The sequence below is a fragment of the Takifugu flavidus genome, unplaced genomic scaffold (assembly GCF_003711565.1).
Source record: "Takifugu flavidus isolate HTHZ2018 unplaced genomic scaffold, ASM371156v2 ctg357, whole genome shotgun sequence".
Lineage (NCBI taxonomy): Eukaryota > Metazoa > Chordata > Actinopteri > Tetraodontiformes > Tetraodontidae > Takifugu > Takifugu flavidus.
In genome coordinates this window covers 10,678-27,552 of record NW_026621983.1, presented here as the reverse complement: position 1 = coordinate 27,552, position 16,875 = coordinate 10,678, and the positions used below count along the sequence as shown (strand labels likewise).

General features: G+C 42.1%; 1 protein-coding gene and 1 long non-coding RNA gene across 4 annotated transcripts; one reads left to right on the top strand and one right to left on the bottom strand.

Annotated features, from left to right (window-relative positions):
• Positions 1–3,117: 3,117 nt before the first annotated feature.
• Positions 3,118–5,026, bottom strand: LOC130520367 (fatty acid-binding protein, brain-like). Its single transcript, XM_057024086.1, has 5 exons — positions 4,857–5,026; positions 4,608–4,780; positions 3,790–4,503; positions 3,685–3,712; positions 3,118–3,601 (listed from the first exon to the last, which is right to left on the bottom strand). The coding sequence occupies exons 1-3, from the start codon at positions 4,927–4,929 to the stop codon at positions 4,381–4,383; spliced, it is 369 nt and encodes a 122-aa protein (XP_056880066.1). The 5' UTR covers positions 4,930–5,026; the 3' UTR covers positions 3,118–3,601; positions 3,685–3,712; positions 3,790–4,380.
• Positions 5,027–13,800: 8,774 nt separating this feature from the next.
• Positions 13,801–16,875, top strand: LOC130520368 (uncharacterized). 3 transcript variants are annotated; one of them, XR_008948807.1, is made up of 3 exons: positions 13,801–15,679; positions 15,894–16,039; positions 16,457–16,875. It is a non-coding gene; the product is annotated as an uncharacterized LOC130520368 (long non-coding RNA). The 3 variants fall into 3 exon arrangements; XR_008948806.1 differs by having other exon boundaries at positions 13,803–15,679; positions 15,921–16,039; XR_008948805.1 differs by lacking the exon at positions 13,801–15,679 and having other exon boundaries at positions 15,686–16,039.

Genomic DNA, 16,875 nt, shown 5'->3' with positions numbered 1-16,875 from the left:
CTGCACCATCCGCCAGCCGGTAGATGGTGGTGACTTCCTTACTGGAAATAGGGGTGTATTTACAGGGGACTCAGGACACTCTCTGATGACTCCTGCTTTAAGCAGTGAGTTAAATATCGGAACAATACCCTCCTGTGCATCAGTCTTAAGGGGATATTGTCTGTGAAATGGTCTATAATCTGATTTAGGGATTATTTTTACAGGTTCTGCTCCTTTTATAAGACCTACATCCGCAGGTCCTTCCAACCATAATTCAGGGGGAAGCTCTTTCAGCTTCTCCTCTTCCTCCTGCGTGAGGAAGATGTTTTCTTCTCATGAACTGTGGTCTGTGAGGTGCGTTGCTGGATGAGTCAGCAACCATGTTTTAAGGGGAATGCGCCACACCTGGAACTGATCATTAAAATCAACCTCACCCTTAGGCCTATAGGGCAGGCTGCTCCAGTGTTTTACGTCACATCCCAAGTCTTGCCATCTTTTCTTATGCGGTTTAGCAATAGAAACATGTGGTACAGAGCCTGACACTTTGAATAGTGCTGCTGCTTCGGCGGAAAAACTTCCTGCCGTGCAGACAGCTGTCTGACCACACACATATAGATGCATAATTACAATCATTTGTGGATCTTTAAGTTTAGCAAACTGCTCTGCATAGGTCGGTGTGCCGTGTGAGTCTGATTTACAGAATCCACCAGTGCGCTCCACGTGCATGGTTACATGCAAGTCAGCTTGATTGTGGTACGAATCATCAACTGGAGCTGAGAGATAAGATCTCTTCCTAATAGATTTACGGGACGTGGTGGAGATCACAAAAGGGGCTTTAAGTGTGATTCCACTTACAGGGTCACAAACATCTACAGGAACTGACATTCTTTCTTTGGTTACGAGACCATTTGCTGATCCCACAAAAATCTGTGTAGAGGTTGGCTTCAGGGCTATTGGATCTCTAATTACTGATTTACCTGCACCCGTGTCTACTAAGAATGTTAAAGAATTGCCTAACACGGTCAGTTGTATTTCTGGTTTGCCTTCAGCAAACAGGAAGATGGTTTCTAAGTCTAAAACATCTTCTAAGTCATCTTTTTCCAATTGGTCAAATTTTGTGCCCTGATTTGTTTTAATTTTTGTGACACCTTTTCCGGTTCTAGAACCTTGCTGCTGTCCTCTATTGTATCTCTGGTCACGTTGTTTCTTTCTGCAGTCACGTTCCCAGTGTCCATAATTTTTACAATAATGACACTGATCATTTTCACGGGAATTGCCTCCTCCTCCCCTTCCGCCTCGGCCTCGTCCACGCCCTCGGCCTCGGCTTGGGAAAGGGTTGGCATTGAAAAACATGCCTGGGAATTGATTCTTACTCTTTTGGCATTGTCTTTCAGCATGCATAGCATGTTGTTCATAGCGGTTTAGGGAACAGGTTCAAATCAACTAATTGTCTCTCTACCCAGGTTTTTATCTCTGGTTTCGATCCCCCATGTATAGCTTGCTTTAACTGCTGTTGGTAGGGACCTTCTGGTTCTTCTGCATACGGAATTCCACTATTTTTCCGGAAAACATCTTTCATTCTCATACTATAGTCTTCAAAACTTTCGTCAGTCTTTTGTCTCGTGGCCGTAATGGCGCTGTAGTCAGCTCGTCTAGTAAAAGCAGTTCGCATGTGCTCGTACAGTCTGTCGAGTCTGTCATTTAGTTCTTGGCTGCCAGGCTGCCATGGTCGTTGAGTGGCTGGATCCACTGGGACCCAATCTCCTCTAACAGCGCCCCATTTCTTGCCATTAACGCACATGAGGACTTGCTGTGTTTCAGTACCGTTAGTATGGTAACTTCCTAGTAACTGTCTTATGTCTTGGATGCACGACTCTACGTCCATTTGGGGCGAGGTTATGCCATCACAAGCTTTTTTACAGTCTTCTGGAGTCCAGGTTCTATACACCAAGATAGTAGGATCTTGACCCTGCACACCGGCTTGTGGATTTGCAACCTGGATCATTGGGTACATCTGCACAGTGTTGTCCTGCATGTGGTCATTTCTGCACTGGGCTCCCGATGGAGAGGGGCACAAAAAAGGATTAGTGTTTGGAGCAGGGGAGCTAAGGCTGCGGGCGGGTCCAATGGGACCGCCTGAGGGGGAGCTAGTGGAACAGGAGGTGGAGGAACATACGGTGGAGGCACGTTTATCAATTGACTTCTGCCTCCTGTTTCATTGTCCTCCGCCCTCACGTATGCACTCAGCGATGGGTATAAGGAGTTCTTATTTTTCTCTTCTTTTTTCTTCTTTTTCGTTTCTCTTTTTCTTGATTTTGTTTTTCGCTTCTATATTTTGATTCAGTGAGTCAGAGGTGACTTTGTGTCAACCCCACATTTACTTTTGGATGTTTCTTTCCATATTCTAATAAATCTTCTTTTAATTTTATAATATTGCCTGGCCTGTCTAAGTCACCGTCCCAATCGAACTTAGTCACCCACAGTTGAACATATGAGCATGAACCTGGATATTTGTCTTCCATGTGTTTACATGATGCTGGGATTTTGAATCCAGCACCTTTTGTGGAATGTTGGTTGCCCATGTTTGCACTTTATTTTATCAGTTTTTATGTATTTGGGTGGAGATTTCTGGTCTCCGACTGAACAACCCTCAATCCCTACTGGATATCTAGTTCAGTCCCTCCGCCATGGCCTTATAACCCCTCTTTTTTAATCAGGAGAGTATCCACCAAGCTTCTACCTCCGAGGAGGCGGGTGTATCTTGCCTCTGCTTCTCTCCCAATGACCAGGCAGGTAATACCGCGGTATATTCCGTGTAGCGCTTTTCATGTCTTATACTCACTCCGTTGATTCTATGGTTTCTCTCTGAGTTGTTTTGGTGCCTTCTTCCCGTCACTGGAGATGGTCGCCCTGGGAGGACGAAGACCGGCCTTCCGTCAACTCGTGATGAAAGGTCTTTCACTTCAGGCGTCTTTTTGTCTCCGGCTGCGCGCAGACTTCAGCGCGTTCGGTCGTCCCACTGCGCTCCTCTCCAGGTCTTGGGATCCGGCTCGAAGGACCAAATTTTGTGAGGGTGAAGTTTTGATCACCCGCGCTGTTCGTTCACTAGACTCAGATCAACCACGCAAACAACTGGAGTCCTTGCAAGGGAGAGCTGAGCAGCAGTTCAAGCTTCCTCTCTCAACTCTGCTCATCTGCTGCTCGCTCACCTCTTTTATTGGTGCTCTTTTTGGGTGTCTAAACAGGATCTCATAACTCATTGCCTTCTGACATCTTCTCCCATCTTAACGAACTTCTCTAATCTTGACCAACAGGATACATCTGGGTGCTGGGCTTGGTTGTAAGCAGCTTCAGCACTTGCATGTTCTTCTTTTCCTGTCAACATTCCTCAAACACTCAAAATCTACATATCATAGCATTTAAAGATAATACTAATAACAACAATAATTACAATAATTCTTCTCACAGTCCTTTGGTCCTTGAAAGAGGTTTGGACGTTTCCAGACACCACCGGCCGTCTAACCTTTACCAGCCGTGTACTTGACAATAACAATGACAAGGATCACCAACACAACACAACCAACAGCGATGCCTGCCAACAGTCCCTTATGGTTCACTGGACCTGGATAAAGAAAAGCAGCATGGTGACGCCTTCAGAGGGACGTTCAGGTATGAGAATCCAGGTATAAATAATACAGTACTCACAGTCAACCACTGCCTTCGTCCAGGATGGCTGAAATGACAAAAATGAGCGTTATTAATGGACTGAGACAACTTCCTGCACAACCTTCATCAACATTTTGTGTTTACTTCAGGAACAGGAATGTTGAGACTTTTTTGGATCTGATTCCAGGCAATATCGTTGCGGTTACACCTGAGGAGCCTGCCTTGATGGAACAGGGAGTCGACAGTGAGGCGGACGTTTCTAGGGAGCTCCTGTAATCTGCTCTCTACAATCACCAGATCAGGATCAAAGGTGTGATGCATCACCACCAGAATTACTGCTTTATTATCTGGAGACATAGAAAAGACCAGGGTGACTCAGGAAGGTAAGTTTCACTTTCACTTCTGCTTTAACAACTTTGAATCTTCATGTTACATTTAGTTCCATCACATTCACACTTAAGTTGCTACCTGGGAGTCCCTCCAGGGCCTCGTCAATGTCTGTTTTGATTCGGGATTTGACTGGACATGTGGGAATGTGTATTTCTACATGTGTGTTGATTTTGCTGCTGCCCAGAAATCACACAGAAAAAAAATATAAAGTAGACCATTAAATTATAGCTTAGTAAGTGTTCTTGTTTTACAGTGTAATCCCTCATATTGAACAACACTAAAAAACAAAGTAGTTGGGCCTACGTTCCATGATGCTATACTTTTAGATGTTATTTATGTCATAGTTCACTTTAGACAGAAACGTACCATGACCATCTTGTCGTCCTTGATCTCTCTGACGAACGTGGTCTCTTTGCCGTCCCACTTTTGGAGGTGGACCAACTTGTCTCCCTCCAGAGACACTGTAGACTGAGAGACACAACACATGGTGACCGTACTGAAAAGTGTGGCCAATTAATCTTGATTACTCCAGAATATGCCGATCTGAGATGATTGAAAGTGTTTGTTCTTACTTTACAGTTCCTGTCGTCGGCGGTGGTTTCATCAAACTCCTCCCCCAGCTTGAAGGAGATCTCTGTGTTTTTGAAGGTGCTCTGGGTGCGAACCACCACCTTATCGCCCTCCAGGCTGATGATGACGGTCGGTTTGGTCACGTTCCCGACCTGTCGGGTGGCGAAGCCCACGCCTGGGACATGACATATGAAGCACATTTCAACACTGAGATCAAAGAAAAAGAGCAAAGCTAGAAGCACATTACTGACCGAGGGCTTTCATGTAATCATCAAAGTTCTCGCTCTCCACCAGTTTCCAGGTTGCACAGAAGGCGTCGACCATGGTGATGGTTTTTCAGAGACCAAGTATTCTGAAGAGCACAGTGAGTGAGCTGCGGTCGTTCAAGTTTCCCCCCAGTGTGTTATTATTCCGCGCCTTATTATTATGCATGCAGGTGGGCAGGGCCACGGGTCCCATTGGCTCAGGAGATTGTTGCTCTGTTCCTTATTGGACGGTTAAATTGGGTCACGGTCCAACTGACCCGTAGAGAGGTGGGGAAAAGCTAAATTAGCTCATTTATATGCGCGATGATGTAATTACTCTAATTCCTGCAGCCAGCTCAGGTTGATGTGGTGCTAAAAAGGAGAAATTCTCCATTTTAAAGATGACCCCAAAAAAATCCAACTACAACAATGAAAAGCATGTTATAATGATGCTACCGGCAGAAGAGTAGTCTTCAAATCCCCATGAATCATTTCCTCATGTCCCGGCCCCCCCTCTCCAGTCAGCCCGGTGCCACCCGATCGGAATGTGTCCTGTTGGGGGTCGTCGGTGAAGCAGAATCACTTTGTTTAACAGCTCTTTGTCCTGAGTTGCATTACTGACCCCACCACCACCACCACCACTGCAATTACTTCATGCTTCACATGCACGGTAACGACTGTCCTTAAGTGTGTGTGTGAGAGTGTGTGCATGTGTAAGTTCCGCTTTCCCACACAAAGTCAGTGTTTATGGAGGTACGCACAGACACAGATGAGTGAGTGTGACTCTTGATTGGGCAGTTTATGGTCGTTCATTTAAGTTGGACTCAGGGAGGTTTTTTGATAAACTGTCATGAGCATTAAGCTTGGAGCTGATGTTGTGTGTTAGGTTCAAACAACCTGAAACACGAGAAAAACAAATGAGGCAAAGACAACAGTTTGAATTTTACTTGCAAGGAGAACGGGGAGATGTGCTCAGTTACAGATCTCCAACACGTTCTGACGCACACCTCCCGCCATCCTTCTTTTATTGAAATGAGGAGGTCCTTAGCTACAGAAGTCCTTCACTGATTTGATTAGCTTATCTCGCAAACAGCACATTCTTCTATATGAGACAGATTAAGAGAACATCTTCTGGGTTCGGCCCCGCAGCTCTGTCTCCAGTCAATGCCACTTCTCCAACAGTCGCCGCTGCATTTCTGTCGCCCTCGACCAGAGAAATTCGAGGTGACATACCAAGCATCACGAACCTTAAGCATTAGCAAATAATAAGAAGCATTAAGTAATGAGAGACAATATAACAAGAATAAGGAATATAACAAGGCAAAAGCAAATAAGAGATAACTTTAACATAATGGATCTAACATTTCCCTCCTGTTTATCACATATTTGCTTCAAATTCTCATAGTCTTTTAACAATCTCTTCCAGTAGATTTTCGGTTGCAAAGTCATGTTTATGAACACAAATACATTTACACTCAGGGGAAAATTAGCTCAATTCCCTCATAGTCTTCAGAGTCTGTAGTCAAATCCAGCTCTTGTCTGCTGATTAAGGGATACAACTCGGCCATTCGGTTTTCCATGGGAGCGCTAGCTGTGGTGATAAGGCGGTTAATAAGAGAACGCAGGCAGGGAACACAACAACATCCACACGAGGTCAGGATTGCAGCAAAAACAGCTACAGAAATTAGAATAGATGTAACCAATGTCTTATACTTCCCAAACACATTCATCCATCCGTCCCACATCGCGGTCTTTGCTCCTGAGTGCTCCTTCATCTTGCTGTTCAGGGTGCGCAGGCCTTCTATGGCCAGTGTGAGACTCCCATCCGACGCAGTGTTGTTAGGAATGAAGGTGCAACATTGATCTCTGAACACAGCACACACACCACCTTTCTCAGCTGACAACATATCCACTGCGATCCTGTTCTGGAATGCCATAAGGGAAGTAGCCGACAGTTGGCTGTGAACAGCCTCAAAACCGCTCTGAGTCCAATTTCCTAAACGTTGAACATTGTAATGGATGTAGTTGATTCTGTCTACATTCTTATTTATTGTACACCACCAACAGATCGAAGATTCAAAACCAGCAGCTACTTGATCCAGTAATTTATAGCCATCTGGAACACCGACAGCATCAATACATGTAGGAACATTATACGTAGGAACATTTTCAGATTGCCATGCAGATCTTTTGTTACGACGTCACTGTTCAGGCATAAATCTATGCGTGTGAGTGACTAATTGATCAGCTGATGTAGGGAACACAGAAATTAGCATAAGAAGTGTTTTTAAGCACATAGTCCTGTAGCTCTCATAGGCAATGTATCAGACAGTCTCTCATCCCCACACCACCAGAAATAAAATAAATAACAGAGACACAACTTCAGAACACTATAATGCATGCATGAGCAGCAGGGTGCAACAAATGAACTTTCCAACAGACAAAAAACATACATCATTTTACAGTAAGAACAGTTTTTCGTTTTGCATTGAAAATTGTATCAAAACTACTTTCAGGACGAACAAGCGATTAAAGAGGTGTTAAAGAAGTGAAGCTGAAATAATGGAGCTGGTGAGCTTCAGGTGAATGAAAAGCTTACAGGTCAAATACAGCATAAGAGCTGACCTGCTGTTGCCACATTGGTCCTTTAGGTTGTTATTTGCACTTCGCTTGTCATGCCGTATTTTGGTAACATTCAATCTTAGACCTGGGGGTTTCCAGAGGTATCATACAAATAAAAACAAACATATGAAGAAAAAACACACTCCCAAACATTTAATTGCATTCTGTAGCCACTTGGGAGTTATTTGAACTTATTTGATTTCAACTGAGTTGGAGACTTTGTATAACTATTGTGATTATCAGGAATACTATGATTACAATTAACACCGAGGCTAGTATGCTACAGCATCAGCCAATCTTCTGTATTTCTCTCCTTTTTTTTTTTTTTCCTAAAAATTATCTTTTGTTTATTTTACCCGCTGCTGTCCTTGTGATGTTTATGAAATCGGTACACTATTTATGGACCATAACCTGTTGAAGTAGCCTCCCTAAATGAGTCGGTGGCTCTTAAAACTTCACTGACTTTCGGGTCTACCCAGACTCTATTCGTCTAAGTCCACCCTATTATCAGACTTTGCATCACCTTCCCGTTTGGAGTTTTCAACAGAAATGACCTTCTTGCAATGAGTGAGGTGTACCCAGGTTGATCTTTCAGCTATTTTAGCAGCAGTAGGTGTAGACAAAAGAACTTGGTAGGTCCTTCCCACTTAGGAGAATACCAGTGGGTTTTTTTTTGGTTTGGTTTTTTACGCTTCTCACTAGGACCCAGTCGCCTGGCTCCACTGTTCTGTTGGGAGACGGAGGGTGTCTCAGTCTCACGACCTTGCTTGTTTTTTCTAACATTTTTCTCATGTAATCAGCTAGATTAGACTCATAATTTGTCTCCCAGTAGTTTGTGAACTGAGGAAGCCTGTATGGTCTTCCAGATAAGACCTCATAAGGAGTTAGGCCTGCGGTGCTTGTAATGTTTATGTAGAGCTTAGCCAAATCCACACATTGTCCACGTCTCCCCGTCTCTTCCATGCATTTCTTCAGTCTGTTTTTAATAGTGCCATTAGCTCTTTCAACTAAGCCTGCACTCTGAGGATGATAGGAGCAATGGTGTTTTAAATTAATATGAAACATAACACTGATCTTTTTAACAACTTGATTTACAAAATGAGTACCATTATCACAGTAAATTTTTTCTTCACTTTTATTTAATTCTATGAAGTCCATATGTATAGTTTGGAATGGATATTGGGGAGCAGGAAATTTTCCTCTCCTGGGTCTCAGATTTCCCTGTGAATTGTGTTTCGCACACGTCAGACATGTTCTACAATTTTTTTATTTTTTTGAATAAGTATTAAATCCATAGGTTGTTTAAAGCTGCTGTATCTGTCCTACCATCCCTCCTGTTGAGACATGTGTTACACCATGACTCAATATAGCAGCATATTTACACAGATTTTCTGGTAGGATAGATTTTCCTGCTGGTCATACATAGATTATTCTTTTAAGGTTGCTCATTTTTCTTTGATGAGCCATCTACAAACAAAAATGCTCCAGCTTTTAAAGGTTGATCTAAATCACTTCTACTTTTTGCAGTTTGTTCAGCTAATTCTTGGCAGTCACGTGGTTCTCCGTCATCTGTTTTGTGCCTTTCCTATGTCTTTCCTATGGCTATGTCTCTCAACTTACTTTGTTCCATCTATATGTCTCTCAACTTACTTTGTTCCATCTATATGTCTCTCAACTTACTTTCTCAATTTCCAGGTTTGTCTGCAACTCCAGAATATCTGTAGTGCAGAGTTTGCCTGAAAGATTCAACTTTCTTCTCCACCTTTCCTGACTTATTTTTCCTCGAACCTTCTGCATCTCCTTCCACAAACTTTTCATCCCCCTCAAGTTCGACATCCTTTTTCTTGAACAGCGGCATTTTGTACTATGTGGTCTCACAGAAAGGTTCTCTGGCACACAGTCAAAGGGAGGACACTAACACGGCCTTCTACTGTGCACTATCTGCACAGCGGTGTTAGTTTTAAGGGATGAAACCCGTCCTTTGCCCTGATCACCAGTACTTCGTTTTCTTATGAGGCAAAATAATAAACACAGGGCTAGCAGAGTTCTCCTATCAACTCTTTCAATGGCTCAGTCCTCCATTCACACACAAACACAATTTCCTATTTTCTTAACTTAATTATGGCTAAGTTATAACCTACTTAATTAATGGCTAAGTATAAACAACACTATAGAAGCACTCGTTTCCACAGCCATAGATGCTGCGATTACAGCTTTCACACAGTGTGGAAGAGCACATGCTACAGGGTCAAGTTTAGACGAGAAATATGCTATTGGTTTCATTTTAGTCCCACATTGTTGAGCTAAGACCGAGGTCATCAAATGTCCTTTGCAATCAACCATCTGAACCAAAGGTTTGCTGTAATCTAAGGCTAAAGCTAAAGCTGTGCTCGACACTAAAGCTTCTTCATGTCACGGAAGGCCTTTTCTGCATTTTCAGTCCATTTTAGTGAAGAAGTCATTTTTAAATATTCATACATCAATTTTTTGCAACGGTGCTGTAATTTCAGCATAATTTGGCACCCAGTTGCGGCAATAATTAGTTAGTCCTAAAAAGGACATCATTTGCTTTTTAGTTTGTGGTTTTGGAGCTTGCAAAATAGCTGTTTTACGGCCTTCTATGATAGTTCTTCCTCCTGCACTCAGGTTGTGACCCAAGTACTTTACTTCAGTTTTGCACAGCTGTAGTTTACTTTTGCTTACTTTATGGCCTTCTTCTGCTAGATGTTTAAGAAGTGCTATGGTGTCTATTTTACATGCTTCTAAGGTTTCAGATGCTAATAAAACATCATCTACATAAATCAATACTTGACTCCCACTGGGAGGGTGGAATTTAGCCATACTTGCTGTCATCATCTGAGAATAAATAGTTGGGCTTTCACAATAACCTTGGGGTAATCTGGTGTAAGTGTAACGTTTGCCTTCATATGTGAATGCAAACCAAAACTGACTGTCTTTATCAACAGGAGAAAAAGGCATTGCTGATATCAACTACAGTAAAAACATTAGCTTTCGGATCTAAAGAATTCAGGAGCGTATATGGATCTGGAACGCAGGGAGCTCTCTGTATTACTGCATCATTTACGGCTTGTAAGTCCTGAACCATGCGCCATCCTGCAGATGGGGTTAGTTTCTTTACTGGAAAAATGGGAGTATTACATGGTGAATCATCACATTTAACGAGAACTCCTGCTGTGATTAGATCATTTATTACAGGTTTGATGCCCTCACGAGCGTCCGTTTTTAATGGATATTGCCTCACACGAGGCCTGTACTCGCTTTTAGGTCTAATTTGTACTGGTAATACTCCTTTAATCAATCCTACATCAGAGGGTCCTACTGACCACAATTTAGTGGGTATTTCTTCAAGCCAACCATCCTCTTCCTGTGTCAAAAGGACATCAGCCATGATTTCATCTTCTAGAAAATATCATCGTCGTTCATAGCGGATCATGTCACCGTTGTTGTCATCATGCAGTCCGCTGTTTGCTCTGAAAACTTTAGTCATTCTGGCCTGATACTCTTCGAAAAGCTCATCCTCTCTTTGTTTAACACGGTTAATTTCCACATAATTTGCTCTCTTAGCGAAACAATTTCGAGTTCTTAATACAAGAGCATTGACTCTGTTTGTCAATTCACCATCATCATGTTTTAGCACCTCTTTTTTTTTTTTTTGTTTTGGATTCCAGTCTCCTCTTACATGAGTCCAGTTAGAACCCAGAGCTGTCATCCAGATCTGTTGAACCTCTGCACCATTAAGGTGATAGGCTCTTCTCACATTTTCCATACCTTCTATAAAGAGTTCTATGTCTTCCTTATGGGAAGGCACACCTTCTATGGCTTTTTTAACATCCTCCAGTGTCCAAGTTCTATAGACTAGCATTACAGGTTGGTTTGTTTCAGCATTTGGATTAGCTACTTCAATCATGGGGTACATATCTTCCATTGGAGGAATGCTCGTTTCACTTAGATTATTCAATTTTGGGACTGCTGGAGTCAGTGCTTGTCCTAATGTTTTTGACCACGCATACCCATGGGGGTGCGCTGAGCGTGTAATTCTAAGTGTATCAGTGGGTGGAGGGTCTAATGTCTATGGTGTATATGTTGGTGGCAATGCACACGATTCACGAAGGTCAGGATACAAGCCTCCCACCCCTGCTGCTCTCTGTTCTACTTCCGCTTCCCCTTTCTCTGCCGACTTATCTGTTGCCTGCTCTGTCTGTCTGTGCGCACGTCTGCTCACTGCGCCTGTCTCATCATCCTCTTTCCTGTGAAACATTACCTGTTTGTTCTCAACCTCGTCCTTTCCCTCCTTTGCCTCCATTTTCAACTTACTTTGTCCCTTCTCTCTCCTTAACGCTAACTGCAACCAAAACTCAGTATCCTCATAATCGCATTTTTTCATCTTTTTCGGATTATTTTTAGTTCGCTCTTTTATTTAATCTTGTAGGGCTGTTATTTGTTGTGAATTTAGCTGTCCTTTGAACCCATAATCAGTTATCCACTTGTCTAAATACGCGAGTTTCTTTGGATTTTGTCCGTTGATTTCCAATCCTTACACCGCAATTCATCTCTGGGCCTTTGTTTACTTTTACTTGTCCCCATTTTTTTTTTTTTCTTTTTGAGGATTTTGATTTTTACTCCTAGCTCTACTCCTCAATCTGCTTTTTATTACGATTTTTTTTTTTTTTTTTTTTTTATTTTATGAGTTAGCCTTATCCTAATTTACCGTTTTTTTGTTGCTGTTGTTTTTTATTAAGAATTTGGTCCAGTCTTGCACATAGGGTGACCTAAAACTGGGATGTTGATCTCAGTGGGGTGATAATTAATCAAACCGTTGTGGTACTTCTCACTTCAACTCTTTCGAGTGGAGTCTTGCCTCTGCATCCACAAGGGCCTTATCACTTACAGTCCCACTGCTTTGGTATGATTGAAAATACCTAGTGGTATTTAACAATCCTTTCACACTCACAATCACTCTGGATGATTTGTCGTGACTTAATTTCTTTTTCACGTGGCCAGGACTCCCTCGCCCTGCCTTGGTACTTCCCTTAGTACTCTTGTTTACCTGCCATTGACTAGTATTCACAGGGTTTGTTTCTCATTGCGTTTTACAGAGGACTTTCGGGTTCCTCTCTCCCAAAACACTGCCTTAGTGTCTATCGCAATTTTTACATTAAGTCCCCAACAATCATCACACACACACACTTTTGAATTCAAGACATGCTCACCACTGTTGTCTTTCCTCCTGGAATTCCGTCAACCGTCAGGGTCCAATCAGTGAGCTGAAGCCCAGTCCCGGAAAGGGTATCTTAGGTCGCTTTGAGGCGGCCTGCCGTGGCCACGGTCTTTCCTGAGGTTCAGCCTCACCCACCGGACCCTTCAGGTGTGTTGGAATCCGGCTCGAAGGACCAAAATGTTAGGTTCAAACAACCTGAAACACGAGAAACACAAATGAGGCAAAGACAACAGTTTGAATTTTACTTGCAAGGAGAACGGGGAGATGTGCTCAGTTACAGATCTCCAACACGTTCTGACGCACACCTCCCGCCATCCTTCTTTTATTGAAATGAGGAGGTCCTTAGCTACAGAAGTCCTTCACTGATTTGATTAGCTTATCTCGCAAACAGCACATTCTTCTATATGAGACAGATTAAGAGAACATCTTCTGGGTTCGGCCCCGCAGCTCTGTCTCCAGTCAATGCCACTTCTCCAACAGTCGCCGCTGCATTTCTGTCGCCCTCGACCAGAGAAATTCGAGGTGACATACCAAGCATCACGAACCTTAAGCATTAGCAAATAATAAGAAGCATTAAGTAATGAGAGACAATATAACAAGAATAAGGAATATAACAAGGCAAAAGCAAATAAGAGATAACTTTAACATAATGGATCTAACATTGTGTTTTAAAGGTTGACCTGTTTTTTTTGTGGAGCAGCTTCTGACACACTGGGATTGTCAGTATTTCCAAAAGTCTCCTTCCGGTTAGTTTTTTAATTCTATTTGTAATGCATCATAAAAGTAATTTTAAAATACCACTGACCGAGCTGCCAAATTCAAAATCTTGTTTTGGTTTAGTTTTGAGGAAATATACTTCAAATCTGCACCTCTTCTCATTTTCTTTTTAGCACCTTTGTTTTTTGAAGGATCTCCTGTTGATTCACTTCTTTTGAACAACTTCATTTCCTCTGCACTTCATCTGAGAACAGGGCATGCAGACATCAATCATACCTGTAGGCTGGAGCTCTACTCAGCAACAACAGCTGGTGTCTGCAAACCTGCATCGGTGAAGGAGCTCTGTTGCCCCCTGCTGGTCAGTGGCAGAAGTGCTCCTAATTTGGGGTTGAATTAAAACGTCCCCGATATTAATAACACCAATTGTACAAATAATACTTTAAAGTCTCCACCACTGAGTTGACTCCGAGAAACATTGTTTGAAATAGCTTTTAATTTCATACTTACAGTAAACACACTTTGTTATTTAATGCTACAAAACCAAAGGTGTCATTGAAAAGAACAAGAAAAAAGGAAGAAAATGAATAATCAAAACGATTAAAAATGAATGAAATTCAATTAAATATGCAGCCTCCTATTTGCTCATCAACCAAAATATGCTTCTAAATGAAACATATTTGGACTACATTTACTTATTTAACAGGTAATACAATATAGGACTAAAACATTTCTTAACAAAAAACCTCTGCACATTCAAGAACAAATAAAACAAATAAAAACAGACAAACAAATAAAAAAAACAAGTTCTTGGCTGCTATTATTTGAGCTGTGATGGTTGTGTTGGTGCTGACATGGTCACAGCTGGAGGATGGTTACATTCTCACAGTGCTGTAGGTCACATTGGGATCACTTTCATCACCAAAAACCTGAAGAAAAAAAACAAAACAGAATTGACAACCAAACGAACTGATTCCTTTTTGTTTGAACTCCTTTGGTGGATGATGTTGACTTCAAATCCATCATGGACAAATGTGAAAATAATGAAGGTGGGTCAAAAATCAAAAGAATAAACCTAAATCTTTTATAAATGTATTCAGTTATGTACCAAAACCAAGGCTGAACATATTTTAGCATCTGTGAAAGCTTCTGTGAAGGCAAACAAGGACCCGTTATCGTTGTACCTGGGCTCCATCGTTGGTGCTCTTGTAGCTGATGGAGGCGTAACAAATGTTCTCGCTTTTGACCTAAAGAGACGAAAATGTGCGACTCAGTTCTACATTAAGAAGTTTCCTCCTAAGGGGTCACACTTTATCTCTCATTTTCTACACTTTGACAGACTTTTTTTCAACTTCTCTTTCTTTGAGAACGTATTTGGGTCGAAAAAGCTCCCCCAAGAGATCTTTTGTGGTTCAGAGTTTGGCTGCTCTTCCTTTTATTTCTGACAAGTTTTTGAAATATTTTTCAAAATGTTTCTGTGCATTCAAAAAGTCTGTCCGAACCTTTTTAATGTGTTATTGTGCTATGGAGGAAAAAAAGCATCTTCCTCAACTCTTCTGGACTCAAGTGCCCAAACCAAATCAACCCAGGCGACAGTGGAACAACAGCATTAAAGAGAGGACAGAGATGAGGTTTATGCTCTTGGTGCTGGTTGGGTTCTTAGTGGAACACTTTAGATAAAACCGGGGAAACATAATGACGCCAAGGCACATTAGAAAACATCAGAATGTTGCTTTTACTGGGTAAAATCCCACCTCGTTGTCGTTCCTGCGTGTTTCACCACCTGACATAATAAAAATAGAACAATGATTATTGTGGACTTGCACATCATTCTACACTGACATTTCATTAACATCATGAAACTTACCAGTGCCTTTTCTCATTTATATATGAAAACTGTGAGGCAACCGATGGTGAGGACAACTGAAGCGGCTGCTGCAAAGAGGTTCAGCCACCACGGATCTGGAAGATAATGGAGATATTTGGTTCTCATTCATACAACATAATAATTAATGAATCTGGATCTTATCCCCCAAACTGGTTACTATGTAGAAAAAGGACTAATGGACTTTAAGGTTATTAAAGGATTTTCCATTATAAATGTGCATGACTCCCCTCTTTAGGCTGTAACCTGCCTATAATCATTATATGAGGAAGACCTCTTCATCATCAGGACAGGACTTGAGACGACTGCATTGGTTTAACTGGGAGAAATGGGACAGCCCATAACAGTCGATCATCTCATCGAATTCAGGTGATTCAAGTAAAATCACCACAAACCAACATGTTTTTCCTGTCGTGTTTCACCTCTTGATTTTAGCTTGTTCCTCTGGTTGTTCCTGTAGTAATTATCCACAACAAACCTTTTAAAATCAGCTTGGATCAGAAATATTTCACTGACAATTTAGTTCTAAGAAAAGTTTGTGTTATGGTTGATCATGTCTTTGTCGTAACAATGAATCTTACAGCGCTGCAAAGTTTATTTATCCAAACAGCTGCAGGACGTCCAAGCAGGACGTTCCAAGCAGGACGTCCACCCTACAGGGGTTGAGTGGAGCCGAGGTTACTGATCCATCCTCTCCTGAACTGCTCAGTGAGCCTGACCATCGTCAAGGTAACGCTCAGTCAGATACCGTGGAGATGTAGGATGATCACTGGTCCATCCATCCATCCATCCATCCATCCATCCATCCACCCATCCATCCATCCATCCATCGTCCATCCATCCATCCATCCGTCCACCCACCCATCCATCCACCAGTGTAGCAGCATCATGGTCTCAGGTGCTGGGACCAGTCAAGAACAATAGCAGCTGTTTGGGTTTTATTGAGCACGTAGCTCCTCATCTGCTGCTCATGCCACAAACGCAGCTTCCTTATTAATGCGGCGCGCCGTTTTAAAGGGAAATAAAAAAGAAGCTTTTAAGATTTACTACCAGGGAGAATGGTTGCAACACAGACACAAACTACCAACACAGCAGGAACCAGAAAATTAAAAAAGCTAATGTTGTGTTACGGATGTTCTCTTACAGGTACCATCTGCAGAGGTTGTTGCTGGAGTGGTGGTGGTGGCTTCAGAAGAGAAGAGAAGAGACAAACCTGAGTAAACAGAGAAAGCCAACAACAACAACATTTAAAAACATCATTCAGTGGAGAAAATGTGTCAGACACAAATCAAAAGTCTGGAATTAAACTTGCAACTGCAGCAATGACAAAACATGACTTTGAACAGTTGTGTGTTGTGTGTCACGGGGTCCCAAACGACACAGAACATTTTAGAAGCTGTTCCCTCTCTGTTGGTCCAGATCAAAGTCTTTCACCATCAATTAATTTAGTTGAGAGAGCCGATGTTCCCTCTCAGGTGATGTGGAGAGAAGAAGCTTCCCTGGAGATGTTCCAGGATGCAGATGACTGAAAATAAAATCAACACAAACCAGAAACTAAAACACAA